Source organism: Mesoplodon mirus (genome assembly GCF_964341445.2).
Source record: "Mesoplodon mirus genome assembly, chromosome: 19".
In the NCBI taxonomy this organism is placed as follows: Eukaryota; Metazoa; Chordata; class Mammalia; order Artiodactyla; family Ziphiidae; genus Mesoplodon; species Mesoplodon mirus.
In genome coordinates, this window is record NC_138995.1 from 17800997 (window position 1) to 17820621 (window position 19625).

Here is a 19625-nt window from a genome sequence, read left to right on the forward strand (position 1 = left end):
GTTGCCCCTCACGTCTTATAGGAGCGACAGGTATCATCTAGCAATTTGATACAAATGAGAAAAATCTCCCCAGCCACTGTGTACCGAGAAATGAGTCCGTACATTCAGGTGGTTGTAAATAAATTTGCCTAATGTTTACCCCCAAGAGGCAAGAACTGAAAAATGACAGCGCAGAGGAGGGGTGGAAATCTCTCTTCTGAAGTAATAGATTCTACCTAGCACCCATGAAGTAGGTCTGGTAAGCCACTGAGTTTTTGAGGTGAAAGCAAAATTCTTTCCTGTGAGCCAAACGTGGGGTACCATGCCAGTTCTATTCTGGAATATCTATGTGTGGCCCTGAGACTGGCCTATGTGTGACTTGCAGAGTTAATGATTATCCCAGCAGTTGTCTCAACTGCTTGGTTCCACTGGGCTGCTGCAAGCAGTTAGAGCAGTCTCCAGAGAGCAGCATGTTCCCCTTGCTCTTTGGGGCTGGACTGGTGGTTCTGAACCTAGTGAGCTCGGCAAGGAGCCAGAAGACAGAACCTCTTAGTGGCTCTGGGGACCAGCCCCCCTTCCGTGGTGCGGATCGATACGACTTTGCCATCATGATCCCTCCAGGAGGCACAGAATGCTTTTGGCAATTTGCCCACCAGACTGGATACTTCTATTTCAGTTATGAGGTGGGTACTTGGTCATACTGGGGACTTGTTTTTCTTGTTTCTTCATTTCCTTTTGTAAAGGGGGTCAGGTTTTAAATGAACACAAGGTTCTAGTTGTCTTTATTATGCTGTGACTCCCCACCTGTTAATGAAACAGACCTGCAGTTAAATGGAAACTCCTGATGGATGAATAATCACTAAAACATATGGTTTGGCTTCTCAAATTGGGGGCTGTGGAAGTGTGCTCAAAGTCATGGGACAAACCGGGTGCCTCTTCCTGGAGAGGTAATCATCACACTTACTCGAGTTTTAGAGATGAGAGGGGAAAGAATCCATTTTTTAAATATTAAAATAATATGGATATAGTACCAAGTTGAATGAAGAGTCACATGAACTTTGGAGACAAACCCAGAGATTTCAAAGACGCTTCAGTTTATGAGGTTGGGGGAGCAACATTTACTCTCTTGCTTTAGGGCTAATTCCAGCAAATTGGAGAATCAGTAACTCAAGGCTTCTCTATGCAGTCAGACAGACCTGTTGCTTTTAGGAAGGTAAATGTTTTCAAGTTGCCTGTTCACTGGCCAAGTACTTTAATCCATGCTGTGCCCAAAGATGGTCTGCTCAACAGTAAACTTAGAAGCTGTTCATTTCCTTTGTTCTTTATCTTAGAAACCCATTAACTTTCTAAATTTTGTTTACAGAGTAAAAGACTATGTTGATCTCATTCTACTCCAATGTAACTTACAATTTATCTTAAATTAACCTATCAGGGATTTTTCTTATCTCTGAATTTATAATAGAATAGTAGCTACTAGTCAGGTCACTGTAGCCTGGGCTTATCAAGACGCAGCTTGGAGGCAAGTACCTATTGAATGCCTTATTTATTTCCTGTCAAGCATCAAATAAGCCCAAATCTGGTATACCACTGGGGAGGTCAAAACCAAGTGAGTTCAGCCAAGAACTCTACAGCCAGATTCATACACACCAACATGTCAGCTGCATGGTCTGAGACATGTTTTCTTACCAGGGGTGCTATTGGCATTTGGGTCATTTCTTTGTCCTGCTTACTATTTCTAACACGGCAGAATGTTCAGCATTGCTGTCCCCGCCCCCCTTCCCTACTCGCAACACCAGGGCAACGTCTCAGCCCAAATTCAAAGTGGGGGTTGGGCAGTACCATCCCTGATTGAGAACCACTCTGCTGATGGTCACTGGATGTCAATCTTACCATTCAGCTAGCTTCCTGATGATGCAGCAGGAGCTTTTCTCCCTCTTTAATGTGTCTCGGCAGGTTCAGCGGACACTGGGAATGTCACATGACCGGCATGTCGCTGCCACTGCACATACCCCACAGGGTTTCCTTATAGACACCTCTAAGAACGTTCGGGGCCAGATTAACTTCTCCACCAAAGAGACAGGTCTGTTTTCGTCATCACGGTTATTATAATAATCATACGTTTCTTTGAAATTGGGAAAATAATGAGGAAATATTGAAATTAATTAAGTACCTGAGATGTAAAAGCTCTGGCTTTTTCACATATGGATGGTGAAATAGTAAGAAAAAGATTTAGCCTTCAAGACCAAAAACCAGATTTCCTGGAGACTGCCAATGACCAAGGACATTAATCAGCAGTCCACTGGCAGTTTGGAAGCAGTCTCCAGGTGACTAATTATTATAACTCCAGGGTCCAGAAGCTCGATTTTATCTTATCATCTCCAATGAACCAGATTATTGGAAAGTGATCAAAACAGGCAGACCCATTTATGATACAGAATTCCAATTAATAAATTTATTATGGGATAGTATTTCTTTCCAGTCATCAAAACACTTGAGCCAGTTACCAAAAAGCAGAACACAAGGAAATGCATGGCCATGAAAAATATCCACATTCTACAACAAAGCACTTCTCCAGTCACCAGAAAATTCCTACAGCCAGATCGAGCCTGTCCTCATCCTGGACGGCACCAGTCAGTTTGAACTGTCCTCTCTACCAGCCAGGTGCGCAAAAAAAGACTATTTCTCAACAGGGACATAAGAGAATCACTGCGTGGCACAGGATATTCAGCATTATTATGCAGCATCTTTGGCCCCTACGTGACATTCCTTCCAGTGCCTTCCAGTCATTTCGACAATCAAATACACTGCCACACCTTTCCAACCCTGCTCCTCCTCACTCCTCCCCCATCACCACACGCGGGGAGGTGACCCCAGTTGAGAACAAGCACCAGTACATACCCCAACCATCAGCCCCCCGTACAGACCACCTTGCAGGAAGTTACTCCAGTAGGATAGCTTCTTTCATTCACAAAGCATACATTTTTTCCCTACTTTCAAATTCAAGATGATATCCCAGCTCTAATGGTATGCAAGAAGCGAACACTATGCTCTTAATATGCTCTTGATCAGAAATTCCTTAAGAGATGTGGGAATTATACATTGAAAAAGAGGAAGAAAACATTTTCTATCCAACATAGAGCTATTAATATTTGGCAAAACATTATAAATAATATTTAGTAAAGTAAGTTTCACGTAAGATCAGTATCTTCCACATCAAAAACTGGATTTTGTACTTCCTAAGTAAAAAGAAGGTGCTATAGCAGCACATTTAACACTGGAGAACAGTTATCTCCAGGGAAATCTAGAGGGTGGGAGGGTGGGAGACCAAGACTTGGTAATGATCTAGGGATTCCTACAGGTTTTTATCAGCTTTGTCTAAAAAATCAGCAAAATCACTTTGGTTCTGTGCAAGTATACCTCAATTTTGGAGTCTTCTATGAGGGGCCTGAGATGGACCACAAAGAGAAGAATGAAAGAAAACAACTGAATGATACTTTGGATGCAATTGAGGTAATTGTTTTGTGGGAGAGAAACATCCATGGAAACTGACTTTAAATTTGGAGGAAAGATTAGAATTATGGGAGTAATATCATCTGAGTGAGGGCTCATTTGGGTAGAAAACAAACAGGCAAAGGGATTTGAAGCCTTTAATTAATTTTGTGACTTGGAGCTCTTGAAATTCCTCACTTGTTTTATACCAGGAATTGGCAAATAATGGTTCACAGGCCAAATCTGGCCCACTGCCTGTTTGTTTTTTAACTTAGATACAAGTCACCACTTTAAGTGTACAGTTTAGTGGTTTACAAGGTCCTGCAACCATTACCAGCAACTAATTCCAGAATAGTTTCATCACCCCAAAAAGAAACTGCAGACCTATTATTCACTCTGTGTTCCCCATGCCCCTCAGCCCTGGGTAATCCCTCACTAATCTACTTTGTTTATATAGATTTGCCTGTTCTGTACACTTCATATAAGTGGAATCATACAATGTGGCCTTTTGTCTTTGGCTTCTTTTATTTAGCATGTTTTCAAGGTTCATCCACATTGTACCATGTATTAGTACTTCATTCCTTTTTCTGGATGAATAGTATTCTATTGTATATTTAAAACACCACATTTTGTTTATCTACTTATCAGCTGGTAGACATCTATCTGGGTTATTTCCAGTTTTTGGCTATCATGAACAATGCTGCTGTGAGCATTTGCCTACAAATTTTTGTGTGAACGTGCTTTCATCTCTGTACACATATAAGCGGTATACTCTGCTGACACATATGGTAACTTTTTACCTTCAGTGAGGAACTGCTATATTCCACAGTGGCTAAACCATTTTACACTCCCACCAGCAGTGTATGAGTGTTGCAATTTCTCCACATCCCTGCCAACATGTTATATAGTCTTTTTTGCTATAGCAATCCTAGTGGGTATAAGTGGTATCTTGTGGTTTTTGAGTTGTGTCTCCCTAATGACACTGAGCATCTTTGCATGTTTTTTTGGAGAAATGTCTATTCACATCCTTTGCCGAGTTTAAAATCTGGTTATTTGTCTTTTTATGGTTGAGTTCTAAGAGTTCTTTATATATTCTGGATACAAGTCTCTTATCAGATATGTGATTTGTAAATATTTTCTCCCATTCTCTGGGATCTCTCTTGACTTTCTTGATAGTCTCCTTGATGCACAAAAGCTCACTGCCTGTTTTTGTAAGTGAAGATTGACTAGAACACGGCCATGCTCATTTGACAATTACAGTTGGCCCTCTGTATCTGCAGATGCAGAACCTGCAGATGCGGAGGGCCGACTATGGGACTTCAGCATCCTCTGCAGGTCCTGGAACCCATCTCCCCACTGATAATGAGGGACAGCTAACTGGACATATTGTCTATGGCTGCTTTTGTGCTACAGTGGCAGAGCTTAGTAGTTGCAAGAGACTGTATGGCCTGCAAAGCCTAGAATATTTACTGTCTGGCCCTTCCATAAAAATTTGCAGGCCCTTATCTTTTACCATATACAAAGAACAGAAGACATCACCCAGAAGGGCAATGATGTGCTGAGTACATGTCTAAATCTAGAGATACTCTGGAGGAACTTTCTAGTTTCAGCACTGAAGCTTTTCATTATAAAAATTATTTTTTTAAAACTGAAGTCCAGGCCATTTTTTCACAGACAACAAAACTAGCATTTATCAACAACTCCAATAGCCAACTTATTACATATTATAAAATCATAAGTTACTCAACTTCCAGATAAACTAGGTTAGTGCTGGTGGGTACCCAGGTGAGGCTAGATGAGGTTAGGGAGGAACCCTTTCTGTATTTCATTTTCTGTCCTGCAGAAGAGTACACGAAAGCTGCAGAACAATATCTTTCACATGTGGCGATACTACAACTTTGCTCGCATGAGAAAAATGGCTGACTTTTTCCTACTCCAGTCAAACTATAACTATGTGAATTGGTGGTCGACAGCCCAGAGCCTTGTTATTATTCTTTCTGGGATTCTGCAGCTGTATTTCTTGAAGCGTCTCTTCAACATCCCAACAACTACAGACACAAAGAAGCCAAGATGCTAAGCTCAAACAACTACGGTGCCCTGGCTCTTTTCTTCTGGGGCACAAGCTCTCTCAAATCTTTGTAAAGTTATTGGGAAAAAATCAATTTTTCTTGTTAGAAAGTTGTAGCCTATTGCTGTCATCTACACAGGCAAAATAGCAATAAATAAAAGTATGTAAAGTTTTGATGTTGACTATTTCTAAAGTACACACTAAATGCTACCATCAAAATACTGTCCATTGTCCTGCAACCCCTTGACCTTCACTATGTCTATTTAGAAATTAAGAGAGAACCTTGGAAGGGAGAAAAGTTGAAAAAAATGGGACAAAAACATATAAAACTGGGTTTTATATGTTGCATACAAAAACAGGAGTTGGTAGAGTGCTTTTTTGTAATTGAAAAATGATTTATTTTTAGAGATGTCACCTTTGGAATTTAAATTAAGCAGTATATGCACTAAAGAAATTGCTTTACAATACAGGTACTTAAAAATTTTTTTGTCTGTGATATGTTTTTCACTAAAAAATATTTTAATAATTCTAAAAATAATTTTGGAAGGCATGGGAGAAGGATGGAGGAACTAAATTATTATTTCAGGGTCTCTGATTAGTGCTTTTTGTCCAGGCCAGTCAGGTAATTACAGATTTGTAAGAATATATGTATAAATGAATCACTTTGCTGTACACCTGAAACTACCCAATATTGTACGTCAACTATACTACAATAAAAAATTTTTTTAATTAAAAAAAAAAACCCAAAAGATTTATAAGAGAAATTGTTTTAGAAATCAAGGTGATAAAAATAACATTCAGCCTGGGATCATACCATTCAAGAAAAAGAGCGAGAAAACCGTTTGTAAAAGCCAAAATAATATAATCAAATTATGTTCATAAGATCCTACTCTTAGTAACAGAAATACTCAGTATAAACATTACAGAAATAATTCTTACCATTTATTCAACACTCTCATTTGCCAGGCACTGTGCTAGGTGCTTTACGATCATGATTTCCACTTCTAAAAACTATTCTTAGGAAGACGGCTAGGCTGCTTTTTGAAACAGGAGGAAATGAAACTTATTAAAGTTTAATGACTCATCTAAGGCCATAGAGCTGGTAGATGTGAGAACTGGTGTTTGAATCCAAGTTTTTTTTCCCCACTACACAGCACCTACCGTAAAGAAAATCGGCAGAATAAACTGCTCTTACTGTTTTATCCAAATTTCATTTGTAAAATCCCACACATGACCTACTATTCTGATGGCAATATCTATCTTTCATAGTATTAATAAGAAAATTCATTACGTTCTTATCATGTGTTTGGAAAACAGTGTTATCACAGATAACAATAATACGCTATTCTTGTCCTCAGTTCCAACAATTTAGAACCTGTTACTCAAAACAAGAAGCCCTCTGATTCAAATACAAAACACAGCATTCTAGTTAGTCATAATCACAAAGATCCGAAACCCCGTTTTTGAGCCATTTCTGCATAAGAATCCAGCCTGCATTTGTCCATAATAGAATATTAAACTAAGAAGTCCCTGAAGAGGTCACAGTGTTGACAAAATTCAACATGATGGTGGAGCCTACACAGACACAGGAAACAAAGCTAGGCCCTTCCACACAGCCACAAGTCCTCGCGATGACTTCGTTTTAAGTCAATGTCTCTTCATGCCGCACATATTCCCCAATGTCTGCTTGATGAAATACCACAATCGCCATGGGGTCTACTTTCCTGCAGTCTTGTGTAGACTTTGCTGCCACCCCAAAACCCTGGGATTCAAAAGAAGAGACACTGATTCACTCAAGTCATTCAATAAGTACGTACTGAGGTCTGGAAACAACAAAGACGAAAAGATACAGTTCTTTGAAGAATTCAAAAGGTGCTGAGAATTTAGTCTCTCAAGCGCAGACTGAAAATACATCCATCTTGAATAAAAAGATACTTGATTTTTTAACAGCAACCATCTCTACTCACCAAAGGGATGTCTGCCATGGAGTACACCACGACTCCCTGGTACTGAGAAGTGTTTTCAGTGATTCGACCAAGTCCAGATTTCAGCACGTGGTTCCCATACAGGAAGGACTGCTCTGCTCCAGGTTTTATCCACACTTTATACTGTAATAAAGAGAATTAAATCCAAGAGACATAAAAATGCTAAATAGACCCCTGCAGATAGGCTAACTGCTAGATCTATGGTTAATTTCTTTCTTTTTTTCCCTTATGAACTAGGTTTTTTTGGTTCTTTTATTTTCTTTTCAGTTGAAGCATAGTAATCTACAATACTATGTTAGTTGCAGGTGCAAAACACAGTGATCTGATATTTCTATACATTACAAAAGGATCACAATGATACAAAGTTACTTTATCTGTGTCGTGTCATCTGTCTCCATACAAGATTATTAAGATATTACTGACCACATGCCCCGTGCTATACATTTCACCTGTGAGGTTCATCTGTCTTGTAACATGAATTTTAAAGAAAAGAGAGAAAGAGTCATGCTTCCCTTAATATGTTCACCCTGTGAAGAGACCTGCCAGGAGGTTCTTACCTCGACTCTACAACCAACTTCTCCCATGGGCAGTTTAACAGCTCTTTTTCTGTACCCCACTACACTCCTCTTCACAGCCACCTATTTGCTTTTCGGTTTTGAGCTGGGTCTGCATAGGCTTTTCAGTTTCTGCTGGAGGTAACTACCACTACGCGGCCACACAGGGCTCCTACACCTGAGCACACATCTCCAGGTGCTGGCACTGACCCTAAGCACTGTCAGGGACTCCGTCGCAGAAAAGGTGCCCAATTCTGCCTTCTGATGTGGCCCTCAGCCTAGACTTCCTCCATCCCTAGTGGCGGACTGACACCACCCCACAAACCTTGGCATACGGTGCTAGGTAATCCAGAGCCGTGATGTGCAACCGAAACTTGTGGGTCTTCGTGAATTTTCCGAAGCACGTCCCCAGCGACACCAGCTTGTCACCGGAGATGTTGGCGGCCAACTTCAAAATCTTCTCACTGAAGGGATAAAGAAAAAGGCAGTGTCAGATGAGGGAGGCTGGAAGGACCCAGGCCCCCACCCGGCTCCATGCTGCCTACCCGGCCCCGCGCCGCCTCACCTCACGTAGTACACCCGGTCGTTGTGCAGCCTGAAACAGTAGGTGCCGTCGGGCCTGTCGACCAGCAGCTGCAGATTCTCCCCGATGCTGAGAGCAAAAGGAGGACTGGAGGCCGCGCCCGGACTCGTCCCGGCACCGCGCCCCCCGCTCCACCCACTCCCCTCCCCGCCACCCACACACTCCCTCTTCTGCCCCGCACACTCTTACTATTTTGCTATCTTCTCAAACATTACTCGCGTCTCCTCTTCAGTCAGAGGCCGCATTTTCCCGCTGGGTTGGAACGCCGGATCCTCGTGCCTCAGTTACCGGAAACGGAAGATCAGCCGCCAGCCGCTCCTTGGCAACCTCAAAGCCTGCCTCTCTAGCTGCTTTCCAGTCGTTCCCCACGCTAGCGCCCCGTAACCCGGACGACTGTCGGGGAAAGAAAGCGGGCCTGATGAGAAACCATAGAGACCGGAAGTACGCCCCCGGCTGCTTTGGGTTCTACGGAGTCAGCGCCCTCGCTGAGCGGGAGGGGAAGTGACGCTGCTGCTGAGAAGATGGCGGCTACGGCGACTCACCCGCTCTCTACTACGGCCTCGGCCACGGCGACAGCCACCGCGGCTGCTCTCGGGGAGGTGGAGGATGAAGGGCTCCTGGCGTCTCTGTTCCGGGACCGCTTCCCGGAGGCCCAGTGGCGGGAGCGGCCCGACGTGGGCCGCTACCTCAGGGAGTTGAGCGGCTCGGGGCTGGAGCGGCTGCGGCGCGAGCCCGACCGCCTGGCCGAGGAGCGAGCGCAGCTGCTGCAGCAGACGCGCGACTTGGCTTTCGCCAACTACAAGACCTTCATCCGCGGCGCCGAGTGCACCGAACGCATCCACCGCCTCTTTGGCGACGTGGAGGAGTCGCTTGGCCGCCTGCTCGACCGCTTACCCAGCTTCCAACAGAGCTGCAGGTGCGGCGGGTCCGGTGCTTAAGGGGCTTTTAATACCTGTAATCGCTATCATTTACGATAGAAATAGCTAACACTTAGATAGCGCTTACTCTATGCCAGGTTCTCCTCTGAGCATTTCGTTAATCCATTTAAACTGCACAGCAGCCTTCGAGGTAGGTATTGTTTTTTGCATTTTGTGTATGAGGAAGTTGAGACACAGAGGTTAGTGACCGTCCCAGGGCACAGCTAGTAAGTTTCGAAGTCAGAATTGGAACCCAGCAGCACGTCCTCTCTCATAGGGCTGTTGTGAGCACTAAATAAAGAGGATCTATGCAAAGCATTTATCATTGGGTCTGACATAATTAACACTCTACAATTGTCAGCTTAATGTATGTGCATCTTTATATACACCTATACACACAACAAACACACAACACACATGTACACACAACAGCTTGGACCAGAGGTCATCTGCTCTAAACCGTTCATTGATAGGAGGCTGACAAGGAAATCCTCCCATTTGGGGACAGTAAAAATCATCATCCAAAAAAAAAAAAAAAACTTCCTTTTTGACCCATATTCTCCCTCCCTCGACCCTCAATCCATTATCCCTAATTCTGCCTTCCACTCTTTCGTGATAAAAGTTTAAGTTTTCTTTTGAGCCTTTGCAGATTTGAGAATAGCTTTCATACTCTTCCAATCCCCTAGAATAGATGGAGGGCTTCACAAGCAGGTGTCTGCAGTTACCGAGAAGAAATGGAGACTGTAGCAGGAACTGAAGTTGGACCATAGCATAGGAGAAGATTAAGAGGCTGAGGGAACTTGGGGGTAAGGCTGTAGTTCTAGGCTAGTTAGGGCATTATGAAAATTATAAGAATAGCTGTTATTAAAGGAACATTTACTCCGTATCAGGTCCTATGTTAAGTGCTTTATACACATCATCTCATTTAATCCTCACATCCTTATGAGGTGGGTCCTGTTACTATTTTACCAATGAAGAAACAGTTCAGAGAGCCTAAGTACCTTGCCACAGCTTGTTAAGTGGCAGATTTGGGTTCAAATCTTTTTATCACTTATTAGTTGTGTGATCTTGGACAGGTTACTTAAAATCTCTGGGATTAAAATTTCCTCAAGGGTAAAAGTACTCATCTACTGGGGTTGGTGTGAAGATTAAATCAGATAAATCAGCCCAGTGCTCAGTTCATAGTAAGTGCTTGGTATTTGTAGCTAAGGTTTGGATGCAGAGCAGTGAACCACCAATGTACTCCTGATTGTTACTAGGAATTTTGTGAAAGAGGCTGAGGAGATCAGCTCCAATCGCCGAATGAACACCCTGACTCTAAACCGGCACACAGAAATCCTGGAAATCCTGGAGATCCCTCAGCTCATGGACACCTGTGTCCGCAACAGCTATTATGAAGAGGCCCTGGAGCTTGCAGCCTACGTACGCCGACTGGAAAGGAAATACTCCTCCATCCCTGTCATCCAGGTAGCCAACTTGCCCAGAGAGGACTCAAACTGATGTTCTTGTTATCAGTAATTCTGTGGTCATCACTGACCCTTTAGGCAGAAACCTTAGGGAAACTCCTTGCATTTTTCACATCAGTTTCTGCAGGGCAGGCAGGCTTGATCATAAAACATACATTCATTATTCAGTCAGCTGATAAATATTAATCATGTGCCAGGCATTGATCTAGGTGCTGGGGATACAATGTGAACAAAGACAAGGCCTTGGCTCTCATAAGCTGCTAGTTGGCAAATAAATAAATAATATCCTTTCAGATAGTTAAGTATCTTAACAAAATAAACCAGGGAGTGGGGCAGGAGGCTAAGGTGGGTTACTCTAGGGAGAGTGGTCAGGAAAGGCTCTTCTGGTGAGATAACATTTAAGCTGGGACCCAGATGACGAGAAGGAGCCAACCACATGAAGATGTGGGGGGAGAGCAAACCAGAAAGTGGAACAAACAAGTATAGCAGGCTAAGGAGGGAAGAAGTTGGAGTGTTTGAAGTATAAAGATAGCCATTCTGGCTGGATTGCAGTGAGCAAGGGGAGAGCATTAGGAAGCGGGTGAGGGCAGGAGAACCAGGCCACAGTGAACCAAATCTTTGCTGGTGAACCTGTATGAATCAGTTTTAGGAAATCTACTTCGTATGTCAGGACAGCAGTGGGAATGTTGGTCTGCAGTATTCAGGGTTAGTGGAATGGGTTCCAGGGAGTGTCTTTCCCAGCGTGGTGACTCACCCCCTGTGTCGTCAGGGCATTGTGAACGAAGTGCGCCAGTCCATGCAGCTGATGCTGAGCCAGCTGATCCAACAACTGAGGACCAACATCCAGCTCCCTGCCTGCCTCCGTGTCATTGGCTTCTTACGGCAAATGGATGTCTTCACCGAGGCTGAGTTGAGGGTCAAGTTTCTTCAGGCCCGAGATGCTTGGCTCCGTTCTATCCTGACTGCCATCCCCAGTGATGATCCCTATTTCCACATCACGAAAACCATTGAGGCCTGCCGTGTCCATCTGTTCGATATTATCACCCAGTACCGTGCCATCTTCTCAGACGAGGACCCGTTGCTGCCCCCTGCCATGGGTGAGCACACCGTGAATGAGAGTGCCATCTTCCACGGCTGGGTGCTGCAGAAAGTCTCACAATTCCTGCAGGTGCTGGAGACCGACCTTAACCGAGGGATAGGCAGCCGTCTGGACTCTCTGCTGGGCCAGTGCATGTACTTTGGACTGTCTTTCAGCCGAGTAGGGGCTGATTTCCGGGGTCAGTTAGCTCCTGTTTTCCAGCGAGTGGCTATCGGCACTTTCCAGAAAGCAATTCAGGAAACGGTCGAGAAGTTCCAGGATGAAATGAACTCCTACACCCTCATCTCAGCTCCAGCCATCCTGAGCAGCAGTAACCTGCCTGCTGCTGTTCCAGTCACTCAGCCGGGGACCCTGCAGCCGCCCATGGTGCTCTTAGACTTCCCACCCCTTGCCTGCTTCCTCAACAATATTCTGGTCGCCTTCAATGATCTGCGCCTCTGCTGCCCCATGGCCCTGGCGCAGGATGTGACTGCGGCCCTGGAGGATGCCCTTGCCGAGGTGAGCGCACACTGTTGGCTCTCTTCTGGGGCCTCCTTCAGTAACAGGTGGCCAGACTCTTGCAATAAACCAGTCTGTGTGACAGTGGTGCCTGCTGACTTCGGTTTGCTTTGGTTTTAGAGGCTTTTCTGGTTGAAAAGCTCTGGTTAGTCCCCTTTCATGAAGTGTCTCACCTGTAGTAATGGTTCAGTAATATATTGATTTTCTATTGCTGCATAACAAACTCACACAAGCATAGTAGCTTAAAACAACACACATTTATCATGTCTCAGTTTCTGTTGGTCAGGAGTCCAGGCACAGCCCAAATGGGTTGGTCCTCTGCTCACAAGTTTGCAGTCAAGGTGTTGGCCAGGCTGTGGTCTCATCTGGAGCTCAGGGTCCCCTCCTTTCAAGCTCACTCACAGTGGCAGATTTCTGTTCCTTACAGTTGTAGGACTGAGGCCCTCAACTCCTAGAGACCAGCCCACTCCATAGGCAGTTCATTGTGGCTTTTTGATTCTTCAGGGCCAATGGGAGAGCATCTCTCCTTGCTAAGTCTCCTTTAGGGGAGTCCTCAACCCTCTTTTAAGAGGCTCATCTAATTAGGGTAGGCCCACCCAGGATAACCTCCCTTTTCATTAATTCAATCAGCCGGTTAGGGACTTTAATTAAAACTGCCAAATCCTTCACCTTTGCCATATTCTGTGGGTTAGAAACAAGTCACAGATTCTGCCTGCACTCAAGGGGAGGAGATTACACAAAGGAGTGGATACCAGGGGGCGGGGATTACAAGAGCCATATTAGAATTCTGACTAATACAAGTAATACTACCAATATTGCTAATATCTGAGTATGGTGCACATTTTTTACACATTAAATCTTTAGATACTGGGTGTTTCTTATAATTGACGACATCTTACAGTCGCTGTCAACCAGGTGGCAGTTGTGACGTGGTTGTATAAAATCTTTCTGTTGATGTCCTCCTGTAAGAAAGAGCAAGGAAGCATTCGCAATGAAGCTTTTTAGGGTCAGTGAAATTCAGGTAATAGTAATTAGCTAATATTCATGTAGAGCTTACTTCATGCCACATAATTTACCATACTTTACACATATTAAAACTTAATTCTCACAACCCTATGCGGTTAGGTCCTGTTGCTGGCCCTACTTTATAGATGAGGGAACTCAGGCACAGAGGGCGTGGGGTGCTTAAGTAATCACTTAGAGGCCACAGAACCAGTGAGTGGCACAGCTGGAGTTTGAGCCCAGAAAGTCTGGCACCAGAGTCTATGTTCGTTATTTATTTATTTATTTGTTTGTTTGGCCGTGCCTCTTGGCTTGTGACCAGAGATTGAACCTGGGCCCTCGGCAGTAAAAGCACAGAGCTTTAACCACTGGACTGCCAGGGAATTCCCCAGAGTTTATGTTCTTAGCCCTGTCACTGTGACACCTGCCTGTAATGTCAGCTAGGCTGTTATTTGTATGTGGAACTTCTTTTCCAGCTCTATTTTTTCCTCCTTACAATTTTCTAGTGGTTCTAGCATTGTGGAACTTCAGAGGCCTTACTCAGTAGAAACCTTTTATAGTGTTGCTTCATCTTCCTGGATCCACCATAGTTCTGGTCCATCTCCCATGGGAGCCAAAAGCAATGTATTCTGTGTATAATTTCATGATGCTCCTCCACTGGAACTGGAAACTACACTAGTAATAAAACTAGTTAGATAAGAAATACATCAGTGAAGTGACAGAATTGTGAAGATTGACCACAATTGTGAATTTAAACAAGATAATAATATCATGTACTGTTTGGAACAACTTTCTTCAGGAAAACTTGAGGGGTGCACATTTGTACCTAGTTTTATACACTGCTGATGGTGATAGACTAACCCAGTGATTGATGGTGCCCTTGTCTCTTAGGTAACAAAAGTAATCTTGGCCTTCCATCGTGCTGAAGAGGCTGCCTTCAGCAGTGGGGAGCAAGAGCTCTTCGTCCAGTTCTGCACTGTCTTCCTGGAAGACCTCGTTCCTTATTTAAATCGCTGTCTCCAAGTCCTTTTTCCTCCAGCTCAGATGGCACAGACCTTAGGTAAGAGAAGGGAAAAGATTTTTTAAACTATTTTATTGACATAATTCACATACTAAATAATTCACCTATTTGTAAAATTCAAGGTTTTTATTAAGTGTACACAGGTGTGCAGCCATTACTACCATCTAGTTTTAGAAAGATCCCCGGTGTTCATTTGTGGTCATTCCCCAATCTTGCCCTTAGCCCCTGGCAGCCACTAATCTTTCTGTTGCAGTAGATTTGCCCTTTCTGGGCATTTCTTTTTACGCGGGCTTCTCACTGTTGTGGCCTCTCCTGTTGCGGAGCACAGGCTCCGGACACACAGGCTCAGCAGCCATGGCTCACAGGCCCAGCCGCTCCGCGGCATGTGGGATCTTGCCGGACCGGGGCACGAACCCATGTCCCCTGCATCGGCAGGCGGACTCTCAACCACTGCGCCACCAGGGAAGCTCCTCTGGACATTTCTTATCAACAGAATCATACATTATGTTTATATCTGGTTAAGTGGAAGAAGCCAGTCACAAAAGAACCGCATAATGTATGATTCCATTGACATTAAATGTTTACAGATGGTGTTTTAAAAATATTTTTTAGAATTTGCCTTCCCTTCCCTATGCCCCTCTCTCTGTGCCTGTGAAGGGGGTGTGGGGGGCACAATTTCCCAAAGGGTAGTGGGCCAGTGATCCCACCAGCAGAGTGGCTGCTCTCTGCTCCCCCAGCTTTTCCTTGGGCCTGTCCAGGGAAGCCAGTGCCTGCTGAGGCTCTCCTGGTGCTTGCTTTCTCCATCCATCCTGCACTGTGCTGTTCCCATTACCTTCAAAGTCTGGCTTTACCGCATAGGTGCCTGTCCCATATCACAAAGGTGATTTTTACTGTATTGAAATACGGTAACTGTGTTGGTTACTTCCAATAAGTTTTTTTTTTTTTTTTTACCTGTGACACATAAATAATTAAATTTATTAAACGCTTTTTCCACTTCTATTCTTTACCATCTGGGCCAGGCATTCCACCCACTCAGCTCTCCAAGTACGGAAACCTGGGGCATGTGAACGTCAGCGTCGTCCAGGAGCCTCTGGCCTTTATCCTGCCGAAGAGAGAGATGGCCTTCTGTCTGGACGACAAGGCGCTAGTCCCCGAGCTCACAGCTCCAGCGCCAGAACCCCCCGCCGAGGGGCCAGTCCTCGAACCTGTCACCCCGGCTTTCCCTGACGGGGGGCAACAGGAGGTGGGATCCGTGGGACCGCCGCAGGCCGCCGACGAGCCTAGTGCTGGCACTTGACAAGCGCCCCCTGCGCCCGGGCCGGTGCGGCGGGTACCAGGGCCCCGGCGCCCGAGGGGCTTACTTACCGCAGCGCCTGGTGGGAACGGGAGTTGCCGCGCGTGGGAGAGGCTGCGAAGGCATAATTAAAGGGAGAACCTCATGGATATTCTTGTAAATGCTTGATTAAACTATCAGAAATGGAATTAAATAATAAAGCTGATGGACGCCACCCAGAGGCTGGCTGCGAAGTGTGAGCGGCGCCGGCGTTCCCGGAAGGCCCGCGGGAACTGCACTTCCCGGCGTCCCTGAGGGCGGGAGCTTCGGCTACGGGGGCCGGCGAGGGACGCGCGGGGGTGGGTGGCTCTGCTTCACGCGGCATGGGTCAGCTGGGGGCTGGGCTGCTGCTGCGGTGGCTGTGGGCGCGTGGCTGCGTGGGGCCGGCTTTGCAGTGGGGAGAGCGGGTAGCGGGCGGCGGCGCCCAGACCTGCAGTTCCACGACCTCCCCTCCACGGATGGCCTCGAGGGCCCGGCGCGCCGGCGCTCCTACTGGCGCTACGTGCGACGTCTGGTGCAGGGAGCGCTGGAGCTGCCGTACCCGCGCGTGTGCCAGGTCGGGGACCCGGCGCTGCGGGCCGTGGCGGCCCCGGTAGAGCCGGCACAGCTGGCGGGACCCGAGCTGCAGCGGCTGGTGCAGCGGCTGGTGCAGGTGATGCGGCGGCGCCGCAGCTCGGAGTGCCGCTGCAGGGGTTGGCGGTCGAGGTCCCCGAGGCGCTCTTCCGCGCATGCGCGAGGCCCGTCAGATACAAACCTTCCCCCTGCGCGTGTTCGTGAACCCCAGCCCGCGTGTGCTGGACAGCCGCCTGGTCACCTTCCCCGAAGGCTGCGAGAGCATCAGCGGCTTCCTGGCCTGCGTGCCCGGCTTCCAGGCGGTGCAGATCTCGGGTGCGGGGCGGTGGGGTCCCTGGGGCGGATGGGTAAATGCGTGCTCCCCTTTAACCTGCGGAGGCGGCGGCCTCGGATCCCACGAAACGGTTTCCGCAAAGTTCAAGTTAAAGCGTAGACATGTTGATGGCTGATCAGCGGAGCCTACCTACCCACGAGCAGACCCTGGAGTGGACAAAATTCAGGACTGAGGGAATGGGACGGGGCAGGAGGCGCCTGTGAGAGCAGAGCCAGCTCAAGTGGGGCACAGGGTTGGGGGGTTGGGGGTTTGGGAGGGTGCCCTGGTTCCCGTTAGCTCACACCACATCCTCTGCCCTGTCACTCACCTTCCGTCTGTTTCTCTGTCTCACACACACACACACACACTCTTACAACCTTGTTTTCTGTCTCACACACACACACACACTCTTCTGCGCCAATTAGATCTGTCATGTGGAATGGGAGAAGTAGAACCCAGCTTTGCCTAACCCAAAGTGATAAGCCATTACCTGTCATACCACAGGATGCTTTGCAGAGTGTGATTCTTTGCTGGGGTTGGGATGATTGTTGCTCTTGAGCAAGTCACTTGGGAAGATCATTTCTCATTTCAGCCCCATAGCGAACCCAGCAACCTACTCATCAGAGTTGGGAACCAGGCTGACTACTTGGTAAGAGGCAGAGTTCAGACTTCTTTTCTAGGAAGCATAGGGGCTGCTGTCTGCATTCCCTTCTGATATTGCCTCTTGTAAATAGGAACAGCCAGGGGCAAGGAGAGGCTAAGTAGGTTGAGAATGATGCAGTTCAGCATGTCCGCACCCAGGCTGTCCCTTCCTTTGCAGGGATGGACCCCGGAAGAGAGCAGGTGGTGTGGCAGGCCAGTGGGTGGGCAGCCCGCATCATCCAGCATGAGATGGACCACTTGCAGGGCTGCCTGTTCATTGACAAAATGGACAGCAAGACATTTACGAACATCCACTGGATGGAGGTGAATGACTAAAGCTTTCCTGCTGCATCTGAGGACCCTGAAAACCAAGACACAAACATTTCGACTTTAAGCTGGGCATGTCTTACCTGGCATCGACTTGGTATTGGTTCTGCTCCGACAGAAAACAATGGCCTGTCAAAGCGTGCCTTCCTGAGTTGGAGGAAGATGTTAATGTTTGCCCTGAAATAAGCTATGGACAATGTATTGCCTTCAACTTGAGAAGAAAAATAACTCTCCTGAAGGAGTGGACATTTCCTGGCAATTTTGTATGGAGATAAAGACGGGGCAGGGACAAGTAAATAGCCACTCTCAGTAGACATGATTTTAGAAGAGCTGTATCATCTGTTCCCAAAGCCAAGATTGGATAATAATGTAGTCCCAAAACACCTGAAAGCTGTATTTAAAAATGTGGATTAAGGCTGTGGTTGATCGTCTTCACCAAGTTCTTATGTTTACAAAGGGCTCAAGTGTGTTACCTGCATAGTCTCCATTTGTTTTGGATACCAGTTTGCCTGTGGAAGTAAAACACAGGACAGAATGTCCCCAGTTCAATGACAACATTAACGTAACTGAGTATTCATACAATTTTAACAGGTTCAGATACAGTTTAGGTCTCCAGCTTTTGCTTTCCACCTTTAACAGACCTGGGGAAGACTTTTCTGCTGAGATCTCTTAGGCAGCTGGTACTTGGCTCATTCTTTGGATGGAGGCCATGGAGCAGGGCTGGGGGAGGGGTGATATAGGTTTCCCCCACGATCTGAAAGAAGAGTGTTCTGATGAAACCTTTCCTAAGCTGAAATAGCATAAATTGAGGAAGTAGTTACCTTAGGACACATCCTGCTAACAGATGCACAAAATAAATGGAGATAAAGCACAGATTGTCACAGATACAGTTCAAAGCTATGGTGGCTTGATGCTGAGTGCAGCTCCCAGGGAAGGAGCTTGGCGGTGCCACTCTGGCAGCTCTGAGTGCGTGCTGCTTCTATAATGGCTCACTGCAAAACAAAAGCTGAATGCTGTTTCAGCTTTCACCTTTTTCGTAGAAGTGAAAATCCTCTTCAAATTTCTTTCCATTAGTGAAAACAGGTACTAATATAGGTCTTTCATAAAAGCAAAGCAGTGTAAAGTGAAGTTTCGAAAAGTGGGGGATGCCTGTAGTTGAGAAGGAGCAAAGAGCCTCTTCCTGTCACAATTAGGGCAGAAACAGAAAGCAGAACTTGTGCTTCCTCGTCAGCACACTTATTCTGAAAAAAATAAATTGGCATCATGGTGACCAGTGTTTTAGCTTTAAGATTCTGTCACAGCTTTGTCAAGAGGTTAAGGAACTCATTTCTTTTGATACTTGTCTTACCCTCATTTTTATGTTGAGTTTTGCCATGCAGGTACTCTTACCAAAGTCCTCAAAATCCAAGTACCCATAGAGTAAGAAGTCCAGTAAGTTGTTTAGAGGAAATGTGTTTTAAACAGTAGTTAATTAAATGACCCCAGGAAAGACCCATTTTCCCCCATGGCTTTCTCTGAACTGCCAAGCCTGGGGGCCTATGAGGCCAAGCAAAAGAGAACTGGCTGTCTGTGCATCACACTTCAGAGAGAAACAGGGCCCAGCACTGCCCTGAGGCGAGGACAGAGACTCGGCCATCTGGGAATCTGTAGTGAGCTCTCACGTATACTGAAAACATGTATCCTTAGGAAAATTAGAATTCAGTGAGCCTCCTTTCTATTGGACAGTGTTCAGAAGCTCCTGCAGGGTGGCATCAAAACATTCTGAAGATTCCTTAC

At 46.0% G+C, this 19625-nt stretch overlaps 4 protein-coding genes and 1 long non-coding RNA gene across 7 annotated transcripts in view; 3 read left to right on the forward strand and 2 right to left on the reverse strand.

The window, feature by feature from the left end:
* Nucleotides 1-9051, reverse strand: part of NIP7 (nucleolar pre-rRNA processing protein NIP7) — a 106171-nt gene extending 97120 nt beyond the window's left edge. Inside the window, exons 1-5 of one of the 2 annotated variants that reach the window (XM_082607006.1) lie at nt 8848-8956; nt 8641-8727; nt 8401-8539; nt 7504-7644; nt 6466-7298 (exon numbers count right to left, since the gene is read on the reverse strand). In XM_082607006.1, the coding sequence (XP_082463132.1) occupies nt 7179-7298; nt 7504-7644; nt 8401-8539; nt 8641-8727; nt 8848-8903 (543 nt within the window). In that variant the 5' untranslated portion in view covers nt 8904-8956 and the 3' untranslated portion in view covers nt 6466-7178. Of the gene's footprint in view, nt 1-6465; nt 7299-7503; nt 7645-8400; nt 8540-8640; nt 8728-8847 lie in introns of those variants that run through there. The other variant, XR_014292206.1, reaches the window with a different exon arrangement.
* Nucleotides 422-6814, forward strand: TMED6 (transmembrane p24 trafficking protein 6). The gene is made up of 4 exons (XM_082607012.1): nt 422-662; nt 1933-2059; nt 3338-3489; nt 5312-6814. Exons 1-4 carry the CDS (start codon nt 450-452, stop codon nt 5543-5545), a joined length of 726 nt encoding a protein of 241 aa, XP_082463138.1. The 5' UTR covers nt 422-449; the 3' UTR covers nt 5546-6814.
* A 113-nt stretch (nt 9052-9164) lies between the features above and the next one.
* Nucleotides 9165-16029, forward strand: COG8 (component of oligomeric golgi complex 8). Of its 2 annotated transcripts, none has more exons than XM_082606999.1 (5): nt 9165-9574; nt 10835-11042; nt 11811-12638; nt 14532-14700; nt 15642-16029. In XM_082606999.1, exons 1-5 carry the CDS (start codon nt 9180-9182, stop codon nt 15956-15958), a joined length of 1917 nt encoding a protein of 638 aa, XP_082463125.1. In that variant the 5' UTR covers nt 9165-9179; the 3' UTR covers nt 15959-16029. The 2 variants fall into 2 exon arrangements, with proteins under 2 accessions (XP_082463125.1, XP_082463124.1); XM_082606998.1 differs by having other exon boundaries at nt 15681-16029.
* LOC309795030 lies at nt 12818-16129 on the reverse strand. The gene is made up of 4 exons (XR_014292207.1): nt 16027-16129; nt 15669-15763; nt 14502-14695; nt 12818-13600 (listed from the first exon to the last, which is right to left on the reverse strand). It is a non-coding gene; the product is annotated as an uncharacterized lncRNA (long non-coding RNA).
* Nucleotides 16130-16265: 136 nt separating this feature from the next.
* PDF (peptide deformylase, mitochondrial) lies at nt 16266-18633 on the forward strand. The gene is given in 5 exon segments (XM_082607013.1): nt 16266-16446; nt 16449-16656; nt 16659-16712; nt 16715-16882; nt 17701-18633. Coding segments are annotated over 5 exon segments (717 nt in total). The 5' UTR covers nt 16266-16317; the 3' UTR covers nt 17859-18633.
* The last annotated feature ends 992 nt before the right edge of the window (nt 18634-19625 follow it).

What these genes read in the sequence shown, in the direction of transcription:
- TMED6 (XM_082607012.1), top strand. Translation starts at nt 450, where the DNA reads ATGTTCCCCTTGCTCTTTGGGGCTGGACTGGTGGTTCTGAACCTAGTG. An exon ending in ACTTCTATTTCAGTTATGAG is followed by an intron (nt 663 to 1,932) that starts GTGGGTACTTGG and finishes GTGTCTCGGCAG; the next exon opens with GTTCAGCGGACACTGGGAAT. An exon ending in ATACTTTGGATGCAATTGAG is followed by an intron (nt 3,490 to 5,311) that starts GTAATTGTTTTG and finishes TCTGTCCTGCAG; the next exon opens with AAGAGTACACGAAAGCTGCA.
- COG8 (XM_082606999.1), top strand. Translation starts at nt 9,180, where the DNA reads ATGGCGGCTACGGCGACTCACCCGCTCTCTACTACGGCCTCGGCCACG. An exon ending in CCTCCATCCCTGTCATCCAG is followed by an intron (nt 11,043 to 11,810) that starts GTAGCCAACTTG and finishes CTGTGTCGTCAG; the next exon opens with GGCATTGTGAACGAAGTGCG. An exon ending in TGGAGGATGCCCTTGCCGAG is followed by an intron (nt 12,639 to 14,531) that starts GTGAGCGCACAC and finishes CTTGTCTCTTAG; the next exon opens with GTAACAAAAGTAATCTTGGC.